Source organism: Balaenoptera ricei, chromosome 1 (assembly GCF_028023285.1).
Source record: "Balaenoptera ricei isolate mBalRic1 chromosome 1, mBalRic1.hap2, whole genome shotgun sequence".
Classification (NCBI taxonomy): Eukaryota; Metazoa; Chordata; class Mammalia; order Artiodactyla; family Balaenopteridae; genus Balaenoptera; species Balaenoptera ricei.
In genome coordinates this window covers 16,043,575-16,062,613 of record NC_082639.1, presented here as the reverse complement: position 1 = coordinate 16,062,613, position 19,039 = coordinate 16,043,575, and the positions used below count along the sequence as shown (strand labels likewise).

The window sequence follows — 19,039 nt, the reverse complement described above, 5'->3', positions numbered from 1 at the left end:
CCTTTTGTTTGTTGGAAGATTTTTAATCACAGTTTCAAGTTCATTACTTGTGATTGGCCTGTTCATATTTTCTGTTTCTTCCTGGTTCAGTCTTGGAAGGTTATACCTTTCTAAGAATTTGTCCATTTCTTGCAGGTTGTCCATTTTATGGGCATAGAGTTGCTTGTAGTAGTTTCTTAGGATGCTTTGTGTTTCTGCGGTGTCTGTTGTAACTTCTCCTTTTTCATTTCTAATTTTATTGATTTGAGTCCTCTCCCTCTTTTTCTTGATGAGTCTGGCTAATGGCTTATCAATTTTGTTTATCTTCTCAAAGAACCAGCTTTTAGTTTTATTGATCTTTGCTATTGTTTTGTTTGTTTCTATTTCATTTATTTCTGCTCTGATCTTTATGATTTCTTTCCTTCTGCTAACTTAGGGTTTTGTTTGTTCTTCTTTCTCTAGTTGCTTTAGGTGTAATGTTAGATTGTTTATTTGAGATTTTTCTTATTTCTTGAGGTAGACATGTATAGCTATAAACTTCCCTCTTAGAACTGCTTTTGCTGCATCCCAAAGGTTTTGGATCATCGTGTTTTCATTGTCATTTGTCTCTAGGTATTTTTTGATTTCCTTTTTGATTTCTTTAGTGATCTCTTGGTTATTTAGTAATGTATTGTTTAGCCTCCATGTGTTTGTGTTTTTTACGTTTTTTTCCCTGTAATTGATTTCTGATCTCATAGTGTTGTAGTCCGAAGAGATGCTTGATATGATTTCAATTTTCTTAAATTTACTGAGGCTTGATTTGTGACATTCTCCAGATGTGATAGATGTGATCTATCCTGGAGAATGTTCCATGCGCACTTGAGAAGAAAGTGTAATCTGCTGTTTTTGGATGGAATGTCCTACAAATATCAATTAAATCTATTTGGTCTATTGTGTCATTTAAAGCTTGTGTTTCCTTATTAATTTTCTGTCTGGATGATCTGTCCATTGGTGTAAGTGAGGTGTTAAAGTACCCCACTATTATTGTGTTACTGTCGATTTCCTCTTTTATAGCTGTTAGCAGTTGCCTTATGTATTGAGCTGCTCCTATGTTGGGTGCATATATATTTATAATTGTTATATCTTCTTCTTGGATTGATCCCTTGATCATTATGTAGTGTCCTTTGTTGTCTCTTGTAACATTCTTTATTTTAAAGTCTATTTTATCGGATATGAGTATTGCTGCTCCAGCTTTCTTTTGATTTCCATTTGCATGGAATATCTTTTTCCATCCCCTCCCTTTCAGTCTGTATGTGTCCCTAGGTCTGAAGTGGGTCTCTTGTAGACAGTCTATATATAAATGGGTCTTGGTTTTGTATCCATTCAGCGAGCCTGTGTCTTTTGGTTGGAGCATTTAATCCATTCACATGTAAGGTAATTATCGATATGTATGTTCCTATGACCATCTTCTTAATTGTTTTGGGTTTGTTTTTGTAGGTCCTTTTCTTCTCTTGTGTTTCCCACTTAGAGAAGTTCCTTTAACATTTGTTGTAGAGCTGGTTTGGTGGTGCTGAATTCTCTTAGCTTTTGCTTGTCTGTAAAGCTTTTGATTTCTCCATCAAATCTAAATGAGATCCTTGCTGGGTAGAGTAATCTTGGTCGTAAGTTCTTCCCTTTCATCACTTTAAGTATATCATGCCACTCCCTTCTGGGTTGTAGAGTTTCTGCTGAGAAATCTGTTGTTAACCTTATGGGAGTTCCCTTGTATGTTATTTGTCGTTTTTCCCTTGCTGCTTGCAATAATTTTTCTTTGTCTTTAATTTTTGACAATTTGATTACTATGTGTCTCGGCGTGTTTCTCCTTGGGTTTATCACGTATGGGACTCTCTGCAATTCCTGGACTTGGGTGGCTATTTCCTTTCCCATGTTAGGGAAGTTTTTGACTATAATCTCTTCAAATATTTTCTCGGGTCCTTTCTCTCTCTCTTCTCCTTCTGGGACCCCTATAATGCGAATGTCGTTGCGTTTTATGTTGTCCCAGAGGTCTCTTAGGCTGTCTTCATTTCTTTTCATTCTTTTTTCTTTAGTCTGTTCTGCAGCAGTGAATTCCACCATTCTGTCTTCCAAGTCACTTATCCGTTCTTCTGCCTCAGTTATTCTGCTATTGATTCCTTCTAGTGTAGTTTTCATTTCAGTTATTGCATTGTTCACCTCTGTTTGTTTGTTCTTTAATTCTTCTGGGTCTTTGTTAAACATTTCTTGCATCTTATAGATCTTTGCCTCCATTCTTTTTCCGAGGTCCTGGATCATCTTCACTATCATTATTCTCAATTCTTTTTCTGGAAGGTTGCCTATCTCCACTTCATTTAGTTGTTTTCCTGGGGTTTTATCTTGTTCCTTCATCTGGTATATAGCCCTCTGCCTTTTCATCTTGTCTGTCTTTCTGTGAATGTGGTTTTTGTTCCACAGGCTGCAGGATTGTAGTTCTTGCTTCTGCTGCCTGCCCTGTGGTGGATGAGGCTATCTAACAGTGATGGCTATTCTGACCAAGTTCTCTCCATTATTAATTTCAGAAACAGAAGAATAATTATACTGACTTCGAGATGTCATTAATTAGCTAAGTGTTCTTTAGTGAATAGATAAAGCAAATACAGTGCAGGATTAATAGACTTCTTTTTCAGGGCCAATACAACCTCCTTTTTCTTGACACTTTTTCTTCTTAATACAGAACATCTTTGCTTCATTCCCTCTCTTTTTTGTGTTTTTATTCTTCTTCTCTGCACAGGTAAACCCCATGTTGACCTGTTGCTCCTGCTACCCGTTATTCTATTTCTTCCCTTTTGTCAAAACAACAGTTTTATTGTTGCCTCCACTTCCAGAAAACTCATTCACCCTGACTTTTGTTCCTACCACTGTATTTATAACAACATTATGAATGACCACCAGTGACCTTATTTTTCCTGTATCATAAGATTTAATCTTTTCCTTGAAATATTTCTAGGAAATCATTGCTAATGACGTGTCTAGACTACTTCCACATACATACACTGCTGTTGTGGTTCTACTGCTTGGGTTCCCTGCTTCATCTTTCTTCTCTTGATACAGTATTCCCACTGCTGCTGCCTGACTCATCTACCTGAGAGGCTGATTTTTGTCTCTTCACTCTAGCTTTTAATCTATCATTTAATTCCTATCATTTTCTCTCCCAACTAGTGCACACTAGTCCTCTGATCTGTTTTGGTTTTTTTAAAATATTTATTTACTTATTATTTATTTGGTTGTGCTGGGTCTTAGTTGTGGCAGTTGGGCTCCTTAGTTGTGGCACGCAAACTCTTAGTTGCAGCATGCATGTGGGATCTAGTTCCCTGACCAGGGATCGAACCTGGGGCCCCTGCATTAGGAGCACAGAGTCTTAACCACTGCACCACCAGGGGAAGTCCCTAGTCCTCTGATCTTTCCTTGTTGTTTTCTGTTCCTGAAATAGAAGAGCCTCAATAACAATTCCTTCCTAAAATATTTTCCCCTTCCTAAAATGTCTTTTCCCCCTCTTTTTCATTTAGCCAGCTTTTTCTGCCCTTCATAATCTGGCCCTATTCTCATTTCCTTCTAAAGGTATTTCCTGACTAACCCATTGCCTCTGACCTCTCTTGTACCTAAATGACTCACTTCTCTGGCTTCTAATCAAGTTCATGCTTTGTTGTATCATTTCTCTTGTAACTTTCTTGTCTTTGCAGCTCAATTTTAATGGTTTTGATTACTGTGCCTTATGCTTCATTTGTACTTAATACAGAATTTGGGGAGCATCAAATAGATACTCAGTTATAATGAATAAATGATTTTCAGTCAATTTTTTGTTGTTTTTTGATGCTGGAGGTTTCCTTTTTTTTTTAATTGAGGTATAAATTGACATACAACATTATATTAGTTTCAGGTGTACAACATAATGATTCAATATTTGTATAAATATTGCAAAATGATCACCACAATTAGTCTAATTAACATGCATCATCATGCAGAATTACAAAATTTTTTTTCTTGTGATAAGAACTTTTCAAATATGCAACACTCTTATTTTTTTCTTGTTTTTTAAATTTTTATTGCAGTATAGGTGATTTACAACGTTGTGTTAGTTTCAGGTATACAGCAAAGTGAATCGGTTATATGTATACGTATATCCACTCTTTTTTAGATTCTTTTTCCATATAGGTCATTACAGAGTATTAAGTAGAGTTCCCTGTGCTGTACAGTAGGTCCTTATTAGTTATCTGTTTTATATATAATACTGTGTATATGTTAATCCCAATCTCCCAATTTATTCCTCCCTCCCCTTCCCCCCTGATAACCATAAATTTGTTTTCTATATCTGTGACTCTGTTTCTGGTTTGTAAATAAGTTCATTTGTACCTTTTTTCTTTTTTAGATTCCACATATAAGCCATATCATAGGATATTTGCAACACAGTATTTTTTTCTTAATAAATTTATTTATTTATTTATTTTTGGCTGCAATGGGTCTTCACTGCTGTGTGAGAGCTTTCTCTGATTGCAGCAAACGGTGGCTGCTCTTCATTGCGGTGCACAGGCTTCTCATTGTGGTGGCTTCTCTTGTTGCAGAGTGTGGGCTCTAGGCCTGCAGGCTTCAGTAGTTGTGGCACGTGGGCTCAGTAGTTGTGGCGCACAGGCATAGCTGCTTCGTGGCATGTGGGATCTTCCTGGACCAGGGATCGACCTCACGTCCCCTGCATTGGCAGGTGGATTTTTTTTTTTTTTTAATTTATTTATTATTTATTTTTGGCTGTGTTGGGTCTTCGTTTCTGTGCGAGGGCTTTCTCTAGTTGCGGCAAGCGGGGGCCACTCTTCATCGCGATGCGAAGGCCTCTCACTATCGTGGCCTCTCTTGCTGCGGAGCGCAGGCTCAGTAATTGTGGCTCACAGGCCTAGTTGCTCCGCGGCATGTGGGATCCTCCCAGACCAGGGCTTGAACCCGTGTCCCCTGCATTGGCAGGCAGATTCTCAACCACTGCACCACCAGGGAAGCCCTGGCAGGTGGATTCTTAGGCACTTTGTCACCAGGGAAGTCCCGCAACAGAGTATTATGAACTGTAGTCACTTGCTGTATGTTACTTCAATAAATGACCTTTTTATTATCCTGTTTTTATAAGCTTAAATTATCTTCTGATATATTTGAGGATCTGAAGGCTGGGTTTTGTTTTTATTTTATTTTGTTTTTATGTAAAGCACAGATTAAAGTTTTAGACCTAAATGATACTGTCTCAGTTGATACAGGCAATTTAGAGAAGTGCAATGACTCCCCCGTCTCTAATAAACTTGAAAAAATTTTTTTTCTTTATACAAGGATACTGACTCATTGCTTAAAAAGTTGATAGTATAATTTTTTTTTAATTTATTTACTATCTTCTGCCTAGAGAAAACTGTTGACCTAGGGGTACATATTCTAAAAATCCTAGTATTCAGATATAAATTATATAGGGATCAAACAAAACATTTTATAGGCCTTTTCAGGTTATTATATCATGATTTCATAGATTTTTACAACTTCATATTTTTCCTGAGGCGTAATTTACATTTAGTAAAATTTATTTTTTTTGTGTATAATTTTATAATTGTCAACACACACACTCAGTCATATAACTACCACCACAATCAAGATACAGAATATTTCCATCAGCCCCCTGAAATTTTCATGTACTACTTTGTATTCATCCTCTCCCACCCATGCCCACCTCTGGCAGTCAGCCATGTGTTTGTCCCTATAATGTTGCCTTTTCCAGAATGTCATTTAAATGGAATCATTCTGAATAAAGCTTCTGTTACTCAGCATATACATTTGATATTCATCCATAATATTATGTGTATTATTAGGTTATTCTTTTTTATTACTGGATCCATTCACAGGGTAAACAGTTTCCAGGTTTTAGCAGTTATGAATAAAATTGCTATGAACATTCACATATAGGATTTGTGTGAACATATGTTTTTGTTTCTTTGGGGTAGATTCCTAGCTATGGGATCAGTGAGTTGTATGCTAAACATAGGTTTAAGTTTATTAGAAAATACCAAACTGTTTTCCAGGATGTTACTGGCAAGGCACGAGAGTTTCAATAATTCAGTCTTCACCAGCACTTACTATTTTCTGCTCTGTAAATTTTAACCATTCTGATGGATGTGTGATAATATCTCATTGTAGTTTTAATTTGCATTTCTCAAGTGACCAATATGTTGAATAAGCACATCTTTTCATGTGCTTCTTTGCCATTTGTGTATCTTCTTTGGTAAAATTTTGTTTATATCTTTTGGCCTGTTTCATTGGTTGTTGTGCTGTCTTATCATTGAGTTTTGAGAGGTTTTTTTTTTTTACTCTGGATATAAATCCTTTATCAAATGTGTATTTTGCAAAAATTTTCTCCCAGTCTGTGGTTTGTCTTTTCATTCTCTTAATAGTGTCTTTTGCCAAGTAGAAGTTTTTAACTTCGATGATGCTCAATTTATCAGTGTTTTCATTCATACATTGTGCTTTTGCTGTCTTACCTAAAAAATCTTTGCATACAAGAATAGAAAGCTTTGTCCTGTGTTCTGTTCTAGAAGTTTTTAGTTTTGGGTTTCACATTTTGGTCTGTGATCCAGTTTTAGTTAATTTTTATGTTATATGCAAGGTGTGAATCAAGATTCTTTTTTTTTTTTTTTTTTTGCTTATGGATATTCAGTTGTTCCAGCACCATTTGTTGAAAAGACTATCCCTTCTCCATTGAATTTCCTTTGTACCTTTGCTGAAAATCAATTCATCACATATGTATGAATCTGTTTCTAGACTTTTCATTCTGTTCCAGTGATCTGTGTGTCTGTCCTCTGGCCAGTATCACACTGTCTATGTATAGTAGCTTCATGTATATAGTAAATGTTGAAATTAGGTTGTAGGAGTCTTCCACATTTTGTTATTTTTCAAAATTGTTAAGCTATTCTAGTTTTTCGTTTTTCCATTTAAATTGTAAAATCAGCTTCTTGACATCTACTCCCCCGCCCCCCCCCCCCCAAAAAACAAACCCTGCTAGGATTTTTATTTCGGTTGTGTTAAATCTGTAGGTCTCTTCGGAGAAAACTGGCAACTTAACAATAATGAGTCTTGTAATACATGAACATGATATAGATCTCTATTTATTTTGGTCCTCCTTGATTTCTTTCATCAGTGACTTGTACGTTTCATCACACAACTCCTATGAATATTTTGATAATTCTTATCTAAGTACTTCATGGTTTTGGTGCTGTTGTAGATTGTACTTTTAAAAAATGTAATTTCTAGTTGTTTGTTGCTAATACATAAAAATAAAATTGAGTTTTATATATTGACTTGTGTTCTACAAACCTACTAGACTCACTTATTAATTCTAGTGTCTCTTTTTATAGATTCCTTATGATTTTCTGTGGAGACAATCTTATCATTTGTGAATAGGGAGTTTTATCTCTTCCTTTACGATCTGTATGGGCTGTAGTTCTTTTTCTTTGCATTATTCCACTGAATAGGACCTCCAGTAAGATTTTGAATAGGAATGGTGGGAACAGACATTTTTGCCTTGTTCCCAATCTTAGGGGGAAAGCATTCATTCTTTCACCATTAAGTAGGATTATCCATGGCCTTTTTCTAGTTAAGGAAGTTCACTTCTATTTCTGATTTGATGAGGGTTTCTATAACATTGTTTTAAAAGACTCCTGCCTACTATTTTATACCATAATTTGTGTTATACCATAATGTAGACAAATTTGCTGTAAAGGGTTATTGATGGAAGTTATGATGGCTAAAACCTTTTTTTTTTTTTTTTAATAATGAAGCTGCTTTTCTTTTTTTTTCTTTTTTTTTTAATTTAGGGAAGCCTCTTTATTTATTTTTATTTTTATTTTTGGCTGTGTTGGGTCTTCGTTTCTGTGCGAGGGCTTCCTCTAGTTGCAGCAAGCGGGGGCCACTCCTCATCGCGGTGCGCGGGCCTCTTCACTATTGCGGCCTCTCTTGTTGCGGAGCACAGGCTCCAGATGCGCAGGCTCAGTAATTGTGGCTCATGGGCCTAGTTGCTCCGCGGCATGTGGGATCCTCCCAGACCAGGGCTCGAACCCGTGTACCCGGCATTAGCAGGCAGATTCTCAACCACTGCGCCACCAGGGAAGCCCCCTAAAACCTTTTTTTAACCTATCCTTAAATATGAATAAATTTCTAAAAGTATAATTGCTGGTTTAAAGGGCACTTCACAGTTTTAAGAGTTTCAGTACACATTGCCAAATTGCCCTTGGAAATGTACCAATAGCCCCACCAGTGAAGGGAAAACATACCTAGTTCCTTGAATTCTCATCCGTAGTGAAAAAGAGGTGGTGTAAATTTTTACTAGATGTTAAAATAGATGGATGTAATTATTTCTATGACTAGTTCACAATCTTTGTTAATAATTTAGGAAATCGCACTTATAAATTATAAACAAAATATTAATCCTTATAGAAAGCATCATATTGTCACAGTTAATATAATGGTCTTTTCTTTTTTGTGGTCCTTCTAGGAACTTTTTAGAAAAGTTCGAAGTATCTTAAATAAATTGACACCACAGATGTTCAACCAACTGATGAAGCAAGTGTCAGGACTTACTGTTGACACAGAGGAGCGGCTGAAAGGAGTCATTGACCTGGTCTTTGAGAAGGCTATTGACGAACCCAGTTTCTCTGTGGCTTACGCAAACATGTGTCGATGTCTAGTAACGGTAAGAAGAGAGGAAGGAGTAAAACCAGAAATCTCCAAGAGGTATATTCTCCCCTCACTACACATTCTTCCCAGAGTGTTAATGGGGCAGAGTAAAGGGGAGAATATATTTTTAGTACTTTATATAATATCCTCATTGTATAAAAATAATCTTGCTTTTTAAAAATACCTACTCATCTCTGGAGGGAATATGGAGATAGAGACTGAAATAGGCATGATATGGTCCCATGCAATGTGAGGAAGATCAAGTAAGGTTTAAATTTGTACTGTGAAATTTTTGTCACGGACAACCAATTTTTCCTGGGGTGTCATCTTATAGAAATAAAGCAAATGCTTACATCTACATTTAGATTCAAAATTGAAAAACATTTTGATTCTAAGTCTAGCCTTGGTAAAAGTGATAGGGTAGTTGTGGTCATAAAGGTTTCAAACTGATGATACTGTCTTAGAAACTATTAGATTTCTTTCTCTTTACATTGTCCACAGCCTGTCAAATCTAGGGCAAGAAAGAATGGGAGACCAAAGAGCTTCTGGTTAGTGTTCATTGTCCTCTAATCTGCAGTCATAAAACTGCCATGTACCATCTGTGTTTTCTCTGCCTGTTACTGTTACCAAGGTACTTGTATCAGAAATGTGTGTCCTTTAACATTTGCGTTCTTTCTTAATTATCACAACTTATTGTCATTTTGCCTCACTATGAAAATTCAGAATTCCATCATTTTATACCAGTATTTTTGAGTACCTGTGTCAAAGGTAGGTATGTCTGTTGGGACTTGGAAAAGGTACATTTTCTGTCTTTAAGGGACTAAAAATCCATATTGGAAAAAAACAACATTAGCAAGAAAAAAATCACTTATAAGGTATTTTGTGATATTGCAGTGTGTTGATGTCTGAATGGATGGTTTAGCCTGAAAAATCAAGTTGAAGGAAAAAGAAATCACTATATGCGTGGGAGAATGACAAACTTTTCTGAAGCAAGTAGAGTTTGAGTTCAGCCTGGATGGAAGGGGGTGAGGGGGTACAAGTATAGAGAAGGAAGAACGTATTCCATGCAGGCTCAAGTCTAAGGCAACAAGCATGGCATAATGATTCCAACCACTGACTTCAGAGTATCATAGTTCTAGGTTTAAAATTTTAAGTTTAAAATTTAAATTTGAATTCCAACTCTGCCATTTGCTGAGTTTATAACCTCAGAATAGTTACATAACTTCTTTAAGCCTCATTTTTTAATACATAAAATAAGATTAATTCATACAATTTAAGGTTATTATATTGATAAAATTAATTAAAATAAATGAGATTGCATATGTAACGTCCTAGCTCAGTATCTGGCGTGTCGTAAGCCCTAAATGATTCAAAACTAAATTGGTGGTGGAAAAGATTGTGAAGATCTTAAAATGCTAGATATAGAATGAGGATGATTATAATAGCAGAAACCGTCTATTTAGCACCTACTAGGCTGTGCTATGGGTAGGTGGTTTACATTTGTCATTTTAACAGTTTTTATAACCCTGAAAGGTCAGTATTATTAGCCGCACTTTATTGAATAAGAAACTGAGGCTTAAAAAAGGGTAAATAACTTGCCCAAGGTCACATACCTAGTAAGTGGCAGTGCTAGAGCTCAAATCTAGGATTATTTAACTCCATCACTTGCCATATTGCCTTCTAACATACCACAGTTTTCTGAAAGCAAACTGATTCTTCAGCTCATGCCTCTCATTTTCATTGTGACAGCCATGACATCATGTAGTCAGAAATTAGAACTAGGACTAGATCCCAGATCTTCTGGTTCATACTTCTGTGCTCTTTACCAATTTTTGAATTTAATGCTACAAACAATGAAGGGTTGTTAATTTTTTTTAAGAGAAGAACACTCTTGCTGATAATAACCCTTGAAAAGGCCTGGGCATAATACAAGTTAGTTTGGAATGGGAAGAATTCACAGATAAGCCAACCATTTATGGGACTTTTGTTATGATATACCCTCTTATAATAAGATTTTTTAAACTATTGGATTTTTTTAGATTACAAAACAACCACCTATTGGAATAAGTCAAACAAAATAGGGATAAACACAGAGAAAGGTAATACTCCTCACTTGCAGCCCCAGCCAGTTAAGCTTCCTTTCTTTCCAAGGCGATCAACGTGAACGATTTGGTTGTACCCTTCCACAATTTTCTTTATATTCATAAAATCATATAAAAATATATACATAAGTGTAAAGAGGATATTTAAAATTTTCGCTTTAATTGAATTATATCATGGTTTTACATTTTGCTTTTTTTTCCACTTAGTATGTTTTGGGCATCCCGCTAGGTCATTACAGATAGATTTTACTCATACTTTTTTAGTAGTTGCATATTTCGCATTACACACACACTCACACACACACACACACACATAAAATTTTTCCATTCATTTTCCTCTCTTCTGCCCCCCGCCCCCACCCCATGTTGTTTCTAGTTTTTTGTTTTGAAGGTTTTTTTGTAACCGGAAGCAGCACTGCAATAAACAACTAAGTATATATATATTTTTTTAATTTATTTATTTTTACAAGAGATAAATAGACTGACACCAAGCATTGTACATGGATGACCACAACAAAAGCAACAATGATTGCAATTACCAAACATGAAACACACTCATACTATGAAATAATATTGATATTCAGTCCAGTAATCCTCCACTGTAACAGCTCCTTTACTTTGCAGTGAAAATTGATTTGTATATTCTTTGCCTCTGAGTCCTTGTGGAATTTTTTTTTTTTTTAATTCAGACAGAAAGTCACAAAAATTATACTCATCCTCATCAGTTCACTCAGTCCCATGTAATTAATTTTTTTTTATCTTGATCTTTTGTTAGCACTTTTATGAGTTCATCAGTTTTTCATTAGAGTTCTGAAAATGCTTATTCATTCAGTTCAGCAGTACAGTCAGTTAACAGAAACCTGTACTTGTCAGAGTCTTTTCCATGAATTTCTTGAAGATGAAAGCCTTTTATAGGAACATATTTGCAAAAGCATCAGAGTACACCGAGAACTGTCTGTAAATGACAAAAGACTTAAAAATGACCACTGTTAAAGATTTGATGAAAGTTCATAATAATGCAGTTGACAAGAAAATTAGTTATTTCTGAGATATACATTTTAAAGTAATAACTAGGATTATTACTTACAACATTATACCAGAACATATAAGATTTTTAGAAATTTCATGTAATGTCTGAAACATTTATATTAACATATTTCCATACATCTTTCCATACAAATACAAATATAAGATTTTTAGAAATTTCATATAATGTCTGAAACATTTATATTAACATATTTCCATACATATTTCCATACACATACTAATATAAGATTTTTAGAAATTTCATGTAATGTCTGAAACATTTATATTAACATATTTCCATACAAATAACCCAATGAAAGTTTAGTATTAGTTGTTTTGTTTGTTTGTTTATACTGCAGGTTCTTATTAGGCATCAGTTTTATACACATCAGTGTATACATGTCAATCCCAATAGCCCAATTCAGCACACCACCATCCCCACCCCACCGCGGTTTTCCCTTTTGGTGTCCATACGTTTGTTCTCTACATCTGTGTTTCAACTTCTGCCCTGCAAACCGGTTCATCTGTACCATTTTTCTAGGTTCCACATACATGCATTAATATACGATATTTGTTTTTCTCTTTCTGACTTACTTCACTCTGTATGACAGTCTCTAGATCCATCCACGTCTCAACAAATGACTCAATTTCGTTCCTTTTTATGGCTGAGTAATATTCCATTGTACATATGTGCCACATTTTCTTTATCTGTTCATCTGTCAATGGGCATTTAGGTTGCTTCCATGACCTGGCTATTGTAAATAGTGCTGCAATGAACATTGGGGTGCATGTGTCTTTTTGAATTACGGTTTTCTCTGGGTATATGCCCAGTAGTGGGATTGCTGGGTCATATGGTAATTCTATTTTTAGTTTTTTAAGGAACCTCCATATTGTTCTCCATAGTGGCTGTATCAATTTACATTCCCACCAACAGTGCAAGAGGGTAGTATATTTATTCTTACATGCTGGAGCTTTTACTTCTTTAGCGTAAGTTCCCCCAAAGTTATATCATATACCACAGGATATATATGTTTTTACACTTTTTTTATTGTAGTATAACAGAAATACATGCAGTTTGGGAAAAGAAAAATTGCTTATTTGTAGTTTTTGTTAAATTAATGATGTAAATACTCTCTTAATGGTTAATTTTAAGCTACCAACAGTTTGACACTTGACTCACAAATTACTGTTTAACAATTGGCCCTCATGAACTAGGGTGAACCAGCTTTAGCACACCACTACAACATGTATACAGAAAAATGTACAAATCATTAGTTTATAGCTCATTCTATATCAGCAAAGTGAACACATCTACCACCCTGTAGATAATAATCATACCTAAATATAATCATACCTTTCTTTCTTCCTTAAAGGTGACCACTGTCCTAACTTTAACACCATAGCTAACTTACTTTTGAGATTTATTTTATTTTATTTAAGGGTGATTTATTTTACTTAAGGGTGGCAGCGGGAATAGTCATAGATTTCTAATACAAACCAAATACAAAAATGAAACAACCATAAGAATAATGAAAATCTAAATATGAAAAGCTAATCTTTTAGGAGAAAAATAAGGAGACTATCTTTATGAACTTTGAGTGGGGAAAAATTTCTTCGGCAAGAATCAAAATGAATATAAAGGAGAAAAATATCAAATTTGTTAAAATTTATAACCCTTGGTGCAGCAAATGATGCTGTAATAAAATAAAAAGATAAAGCCACAGCCTGGGAGAATCTATTTGGAATACATATAGCTACCAAAATATTAGAATCCAGAATTGAGGAGGGAAAAAAAGCAAATCAGTAAGAAAAAAAACCCAATTAAACAATGGACAATTCATAGAAATGAAAATCCATTGGCTCATAAACTTAAGAAAAGATACTCAGTGTTATTCATTATTAGGGAAATGACAAGATAAAATACGGTTCTATGCAAGTCACATCCATGAGAGTGAGAAAAAAGAAACCATTTTGAAGTGTCGAGAAAGAGAATATAATCACTTTGGAGAGTAATTGGATGACAACAGTGAAGATGTTCATATACTATACCCCAGTAATTTCACTTCTTGGTATATACCCCAAAGAAATTCCCAGTTGTGCACTAGGAATCATATATTAGAATGTTTATTTATGTATTGATTTTAATAGTGAACAATAGGAAACAACTGTAAAAAAGCTAAAGAAGACAATAAGAATACACCACAATTTATTTGGTCAGTGGATTTGAATAGTAATACATACACGCAGTAGTTAAAATTAATGATGTAGGAATTCCCTGGTGGTCCAGTGGTTAGGACTTGGCACTTTCACTGCTGTGGCCCGGGTTCAGTTCCTGGTTAGGGAACTAAGATCCTGCAAGCCACATGGAGCAGCCAAAAAAAGAAAAACAAAAATTAATGATGTAGGGACTTCCCTGGTGGCGCACTGGTTAAGAATCCACCTGCCAACACAGGGGACACGAGTTTGATCCCTGGTCCGGGAAGATCCCACATGCTGCAGAGCAACTAAGCCCATGTGCCACAACTACTGAACCTGCGCTCTAGAGCCCTCAAGCCACAACTACTGAAGCCCACACACCTAGACCCCATGCTCCGCAACAAGAGAAGCCACCTCAATGAGAAGTCCACACACCACGACAAAGAGTAGCCCCTGCTCGCCGCAACTAAAGAAAGCCCGTGCAGCAACGAGGACCTAACGCAGCCGAAAATAAATGAAATAAATAAATTTTTAAAAAGTTAATGATGTAATGCCAAGTGTATCAGCATAGATCAACCTGAAAAACCTTATTGCCGAATTAATAGTATGACACCATCTAACAAGGTTTTTAATATGCAAAATAAAATTATTATTTATTAAATATATATAATAAAATTATCCAAATCGGAAATGAACACTAAATTCAAGGTAGGAGAAAGAAGGAAGTAGGATTAAGGTAAACTGTTGTGGCTTCTGGTATTGGCAGGTTAGGTGATTCAGAGCACCTTTCTATGGATAACAATTAGAAAAGCTGGTCACAATATTTTAAAAAATCTTAAACGTATCAGAGAGCTAAAAGACAGTAAAGAATTTCTAAGATCCTAGAAAAGGTAGAAATCAGAAGAAAAGTGAAACATTTGGTAAAACCCCTAGAAGAGGCAATTAAAAGTCTTGAACAACTTCTTTTTCATAGACTTTCATTGGGTTACAGGCACAAAAGTTGGATGAAGGCCCACCAAAAGGAGTAGCAGAAGAGGCTCTAGTAAATCCTCCTATACTTTTGGTTGGGATCCCAAAGGACTGAATGCTTGGAACAAGGGTGAATCAGAAATTCACCCACTCTCGGGACTTCCCTGGTGGCGCAGTGGTTAAGAATCTGCCTGCCAATGCAGGGCATACGGGTTCGATCCCTGGTCTAGGAGGATCCCACATGCCATGGAGCAACTAAGCCTGTGCACCACAACTACTGAGCCTGCACTCTAGAGCCCGTGCGCCACAACTACTGAAGCCCGTGTGCCTAGAGCCTATGCTTCACAACAAGAGAAGCCACCACAATCAGAAGCCCACGCACTGCAATGTAGAGTAGCTCCCGCTCGCCGCAACTAGGGAAAGCCCTCACGCAGCAACAAAGACCCAACGCAGCCAAAAAATTTTAAAAAAGAAAGAAAGAAAGAAATTCACCCACTCTCACAGGGACTGTAGTTCAACATAAAGTCATCTCAATCCTTGAATTTGGATTATGGTGATTTCAGTGTTAGTGCCCCCTAGGTACCTGCAATAAGCAATCAAAAATTCTTTTTAGAGACTGTCATACTAGTCTTCAAATTATTTCTATGAACAGTTTTTCAAATAAACTGTCCAGCACCCAATTAAAGATAATTAGACACACAAGGAAAAAAGACAGTATGAATGAGAACCAGCAACAAGCAAATGCCCTACATTGGGACCCAGATACTGGCTTTATCAGGCACAGACGATACATGAATATGCTTATGTTCAAGGTGTTAAAGATAGATTGAAAATTTCAATAGAGAATGAGAAAGTATAAAAAGGACCAAATAGAAAGTCCAAAACTGAATATTATAATAAAATTAAGAACTCAGTGGATAGATTTAATAGCATATGAGACACAGATGAAGAAAAGAATTATGAACTAGAAGATAAGTCTATAGAATCCAGGCTGAAGCACAGAGACCCCCGAAAAAGGAAAATTACAGGGAGGGTAAAAGATGGTAAAGTCAAAAGATTTCCTACAAACCCCAAGCATGATTTTTTTTTTTAAAGGGTGAAAATAAAGGAAAGCTTTTACAACTAGTCATAGTAAAGCTAATTACAAGAAGAAAAAGATAGTAAAGAGAACAATAATTTGCAAGTTTCTTAGAACACAAAAGTCACCATATACAAATGAAAAGATTGGTAAATCAGACTACATTAAAATTAGCATTTTTCATCAAAAGGTGTCACACTGTTAAGTGAAAATGCAAGCCACATGTTAGGAGAAGATAATTGCAACACAAAAATCCAATTAAGGACTTATATCAAAGTTTTTCTTAAAAAACTAATAGAAATCAATAAGAAAATAACTCAATTTTTGAAATAGACAACAGACTTACACAAACACTTCATCAAAGAGGTTATCCAAATTACCAATAAATGTGAGAAAATTAATCAACTAGATAAAAAACCACATAGTAACACCAGATTGCTGAATTTACCAGATGTTTGCAAATATGTGAAGCAACCAGAACTCTCAAACACTGCCAGTGGGAATATAAATTGTAACAGCCACTTTGGAAAAGAGGTGAGCATTATCTACAAAAGCTGAAGTTATTTTTTCTGCTATAACCAGCATTTCCATTCTTAAGTATCAATATATACCCAGCTGATAAACATACATTTCTTTTGTGCCAAGAAACATATACAAAAATGTTTGTGTCATTATTCATAATGGATCAAAACTTGAAACTGCCCATCAACAGTAAAATGGATAAATTGTTGCATGTTCATACTAGGACAGTCAACCCAAACTATAACTATGCACGCATGGATCTAATAAGAAAAAGCTTTAGCAGAAGAAGCCAGACCCAAAAGAATATATACTATGTGATTTGTTTATTTAAAGTTCAAAAATGAAACAATGGTTTCATGGTGTTTGGGGATGCATATCTAGATGGTAAAACAAAGAAAAGCAAGAAAGTGTTTATTATAAAAGTATAGGGTAATGGGATTAACTGTGGAGGCTGGAAGGTGGTAGTGCTTTGAAAGGAGAATTTAAGTGAGGCTCTGGGAGGCTTTCAGTGTTCATTAAGCTAAACCTTAAAAGAAAAAAAAAAAAAAGAACAAGCAATAGAGTGAAAAATAAAAAAGTACTCTGGGCCCTTGAACTTTAATGTTTAGTTTCTTAAAAATAAAAGATCTAAAGTAAATATGGCGGGACTTCCATGGTGGCGCAGTGGTTAAGACTCCGCACTCCCAATGCAGGGGGCCTGGGTTTGATCCCTGGTCAGGGAACTAGATCCCACATCCATGCCTCAACTAAGGAGCCACAGGTAAGGAGCCTGCCTGCCGCAACTAAGACCCGTTGCAACCAAATAAATAAATATTTATAAATAAATAAATAAAATAAGTATGGCAAAATACTAAGTATTAGCAAAGTTTAGTGATGAATACATGAATGTGTGCTCTTTTATTTTAAGGGAAGAAATGGAGTTAAGCTGATTACTTTCAGATGGCATGTCTATGGGCCAGTGTTGTCCAAAGTTGAAATGGTAGTATATGTTTCACTAATGCCAGCTTAAGCAGATTTTTTTTCCTTTAAGTTTCTGTTTCCTGTGCTGATGTTTCCTGTGAAATCAAACAAGAAGGATCTACTCTCTGCGAAGTTTTCCAAACCTTCTTGACCACAGGCAGTTTGGTTTGTTTTTTTTTTTTTTTAAACATAATTATTAGTTTGATAAACAGTACCTCCCAATAGAATGAGAGAAATTGAAGACAATGAATTAAAAAATTAAGATATTACCCAGGGGAGGTGTTCTTTTTCTATCCATTATATTCATTAAGTTATTTAAGTAAATTCTTTGTCCTTATCAATATATTTTACTAAGACACAACCACAGGTCAAATTGCAAGGTCTTTGGCCTGATTCATAGTTGTAAGAAATGTATAGACCTATGCCACTTTCATGGATTATCCATGTTGGTCATTTGAAGTAATGGAATCTAGTTATAGTTGCCCACATAATCATAATCATGGTCCTAAGTAGTAGTAGGGAGAGTAACAAGTAGTAGGAATCATAGCAATATTTTTTTGAGATGTGTGCTAAAATTGTTACATCTAACTCATTTAATCCTCACGACCATTTTATTATCCCTATGTTATGAAAGTTAGAAAATTGCCTAAGTAGGAATTTTATACATATAGAGGTTTCAAATGTTAAATGATAGAACCCTAGCACAAACAATGGCCTATATCAGTGGTTTTCAACTCTCAGGGGTGGTTTTGTTCTGACCTTGGGCAATGTATGGAGACATTTTTGGTTATGGCTACTGGCATATTAGTGGGTAAAGGCCCAGGATGCTACTAAACATCCTACAGTGCACAAGACAGCCCCCCTACAACAAAGAATTGTCCAACCCAAAATGTTAATGGTGTTGAGGTTGAAAACCTGGTCTAGATTGTTGAGATTTTAAGATTTAAGAGAATGCTTGTTTTCATTGTTCAGAGCTGGGTTGTTTTGTTTTGTTTTGTTTCGGCCACGCTGCACAGCTTGTGGGATTTAGTTCCCTGACCAGGGACTGAACGCCCACCCTCGGCAGTGAAAGTGCGGAGTCCTAACCACTGGACCACCAGGGAAGTCCCTCAGAGTAGTTTTTAAACCTTTTTTCTGCCTCTTTCTCGTTCACCTGGATCACACACCTCCATTTAAAACCTCCTTTGTTACTTTTTTTTTTTTAATTTTATTTTATTTATTTATTTATGGCTGTGTTGGGTCTTCGTTTCTGTGCGAGGGCTTTCCCTAGTTGTGGCAAGCGGGGGCCACTCTTCATCGCGGTGCGTAGCCTCTCTTGTTGTGGAGCACAGGCTCCAGACGCGCAGGCTCAGTAATTGTGGCTCACGGGCCCAGCTGCTCCGTGGCATGTGGGATCTTCCCAGACCAGGGCTCGAACCCGTGTCCCCTGCATTGGCAGGCGGATTCTCAACCACTGCGCCACCAGGGAAGCCCCTCCTTTGTTACTTTG

General features: G+C 36.0%; 1 protein-coding gene and 1 non-coding gene across 17 annotated transcripts in view; one reads left to right on the top strand and one right to left on the bottom strand.

Moving 5' to 3' along the window:
- EIF4G3 (eukaryotic translation initiation factor 4 gamma 3) overlaps positions 1-19,039 on the top strand; it is a 399,095-nt gene that overhangs the window by 319,613 nt on the left and 60,443 nt on the right. For 13 of the 16 annotated variants that reach the window (XM_059915394.1, XM_059915429.1, XM_059915351.1 and 10 more), the window contains one exon: positions 8,516-8,713. In XM_059915394.1, coding sequence (XP_059771377.1) covers positions 8,516-8,713 — 198 coding nt within the window. Of the gene's footprint in view, positions 1-8,515; positions 8,755-17,620; positions 17,716-19,039 lie in introns of all 16 variants that reach the window. The other 3 variants (XM_059915421.1, XM_059915406.1, XM_059915414.1) reach the window with 2 other exon arrangements.
- On the bottom strand, positions 3,320-3,393 carry TRNAR-CCU (transfer RNA arginine (anticodon CCU)). The gene has a single exon. It is a non-coding gene; the product is annotated as a tRNA-Arg (tRNA).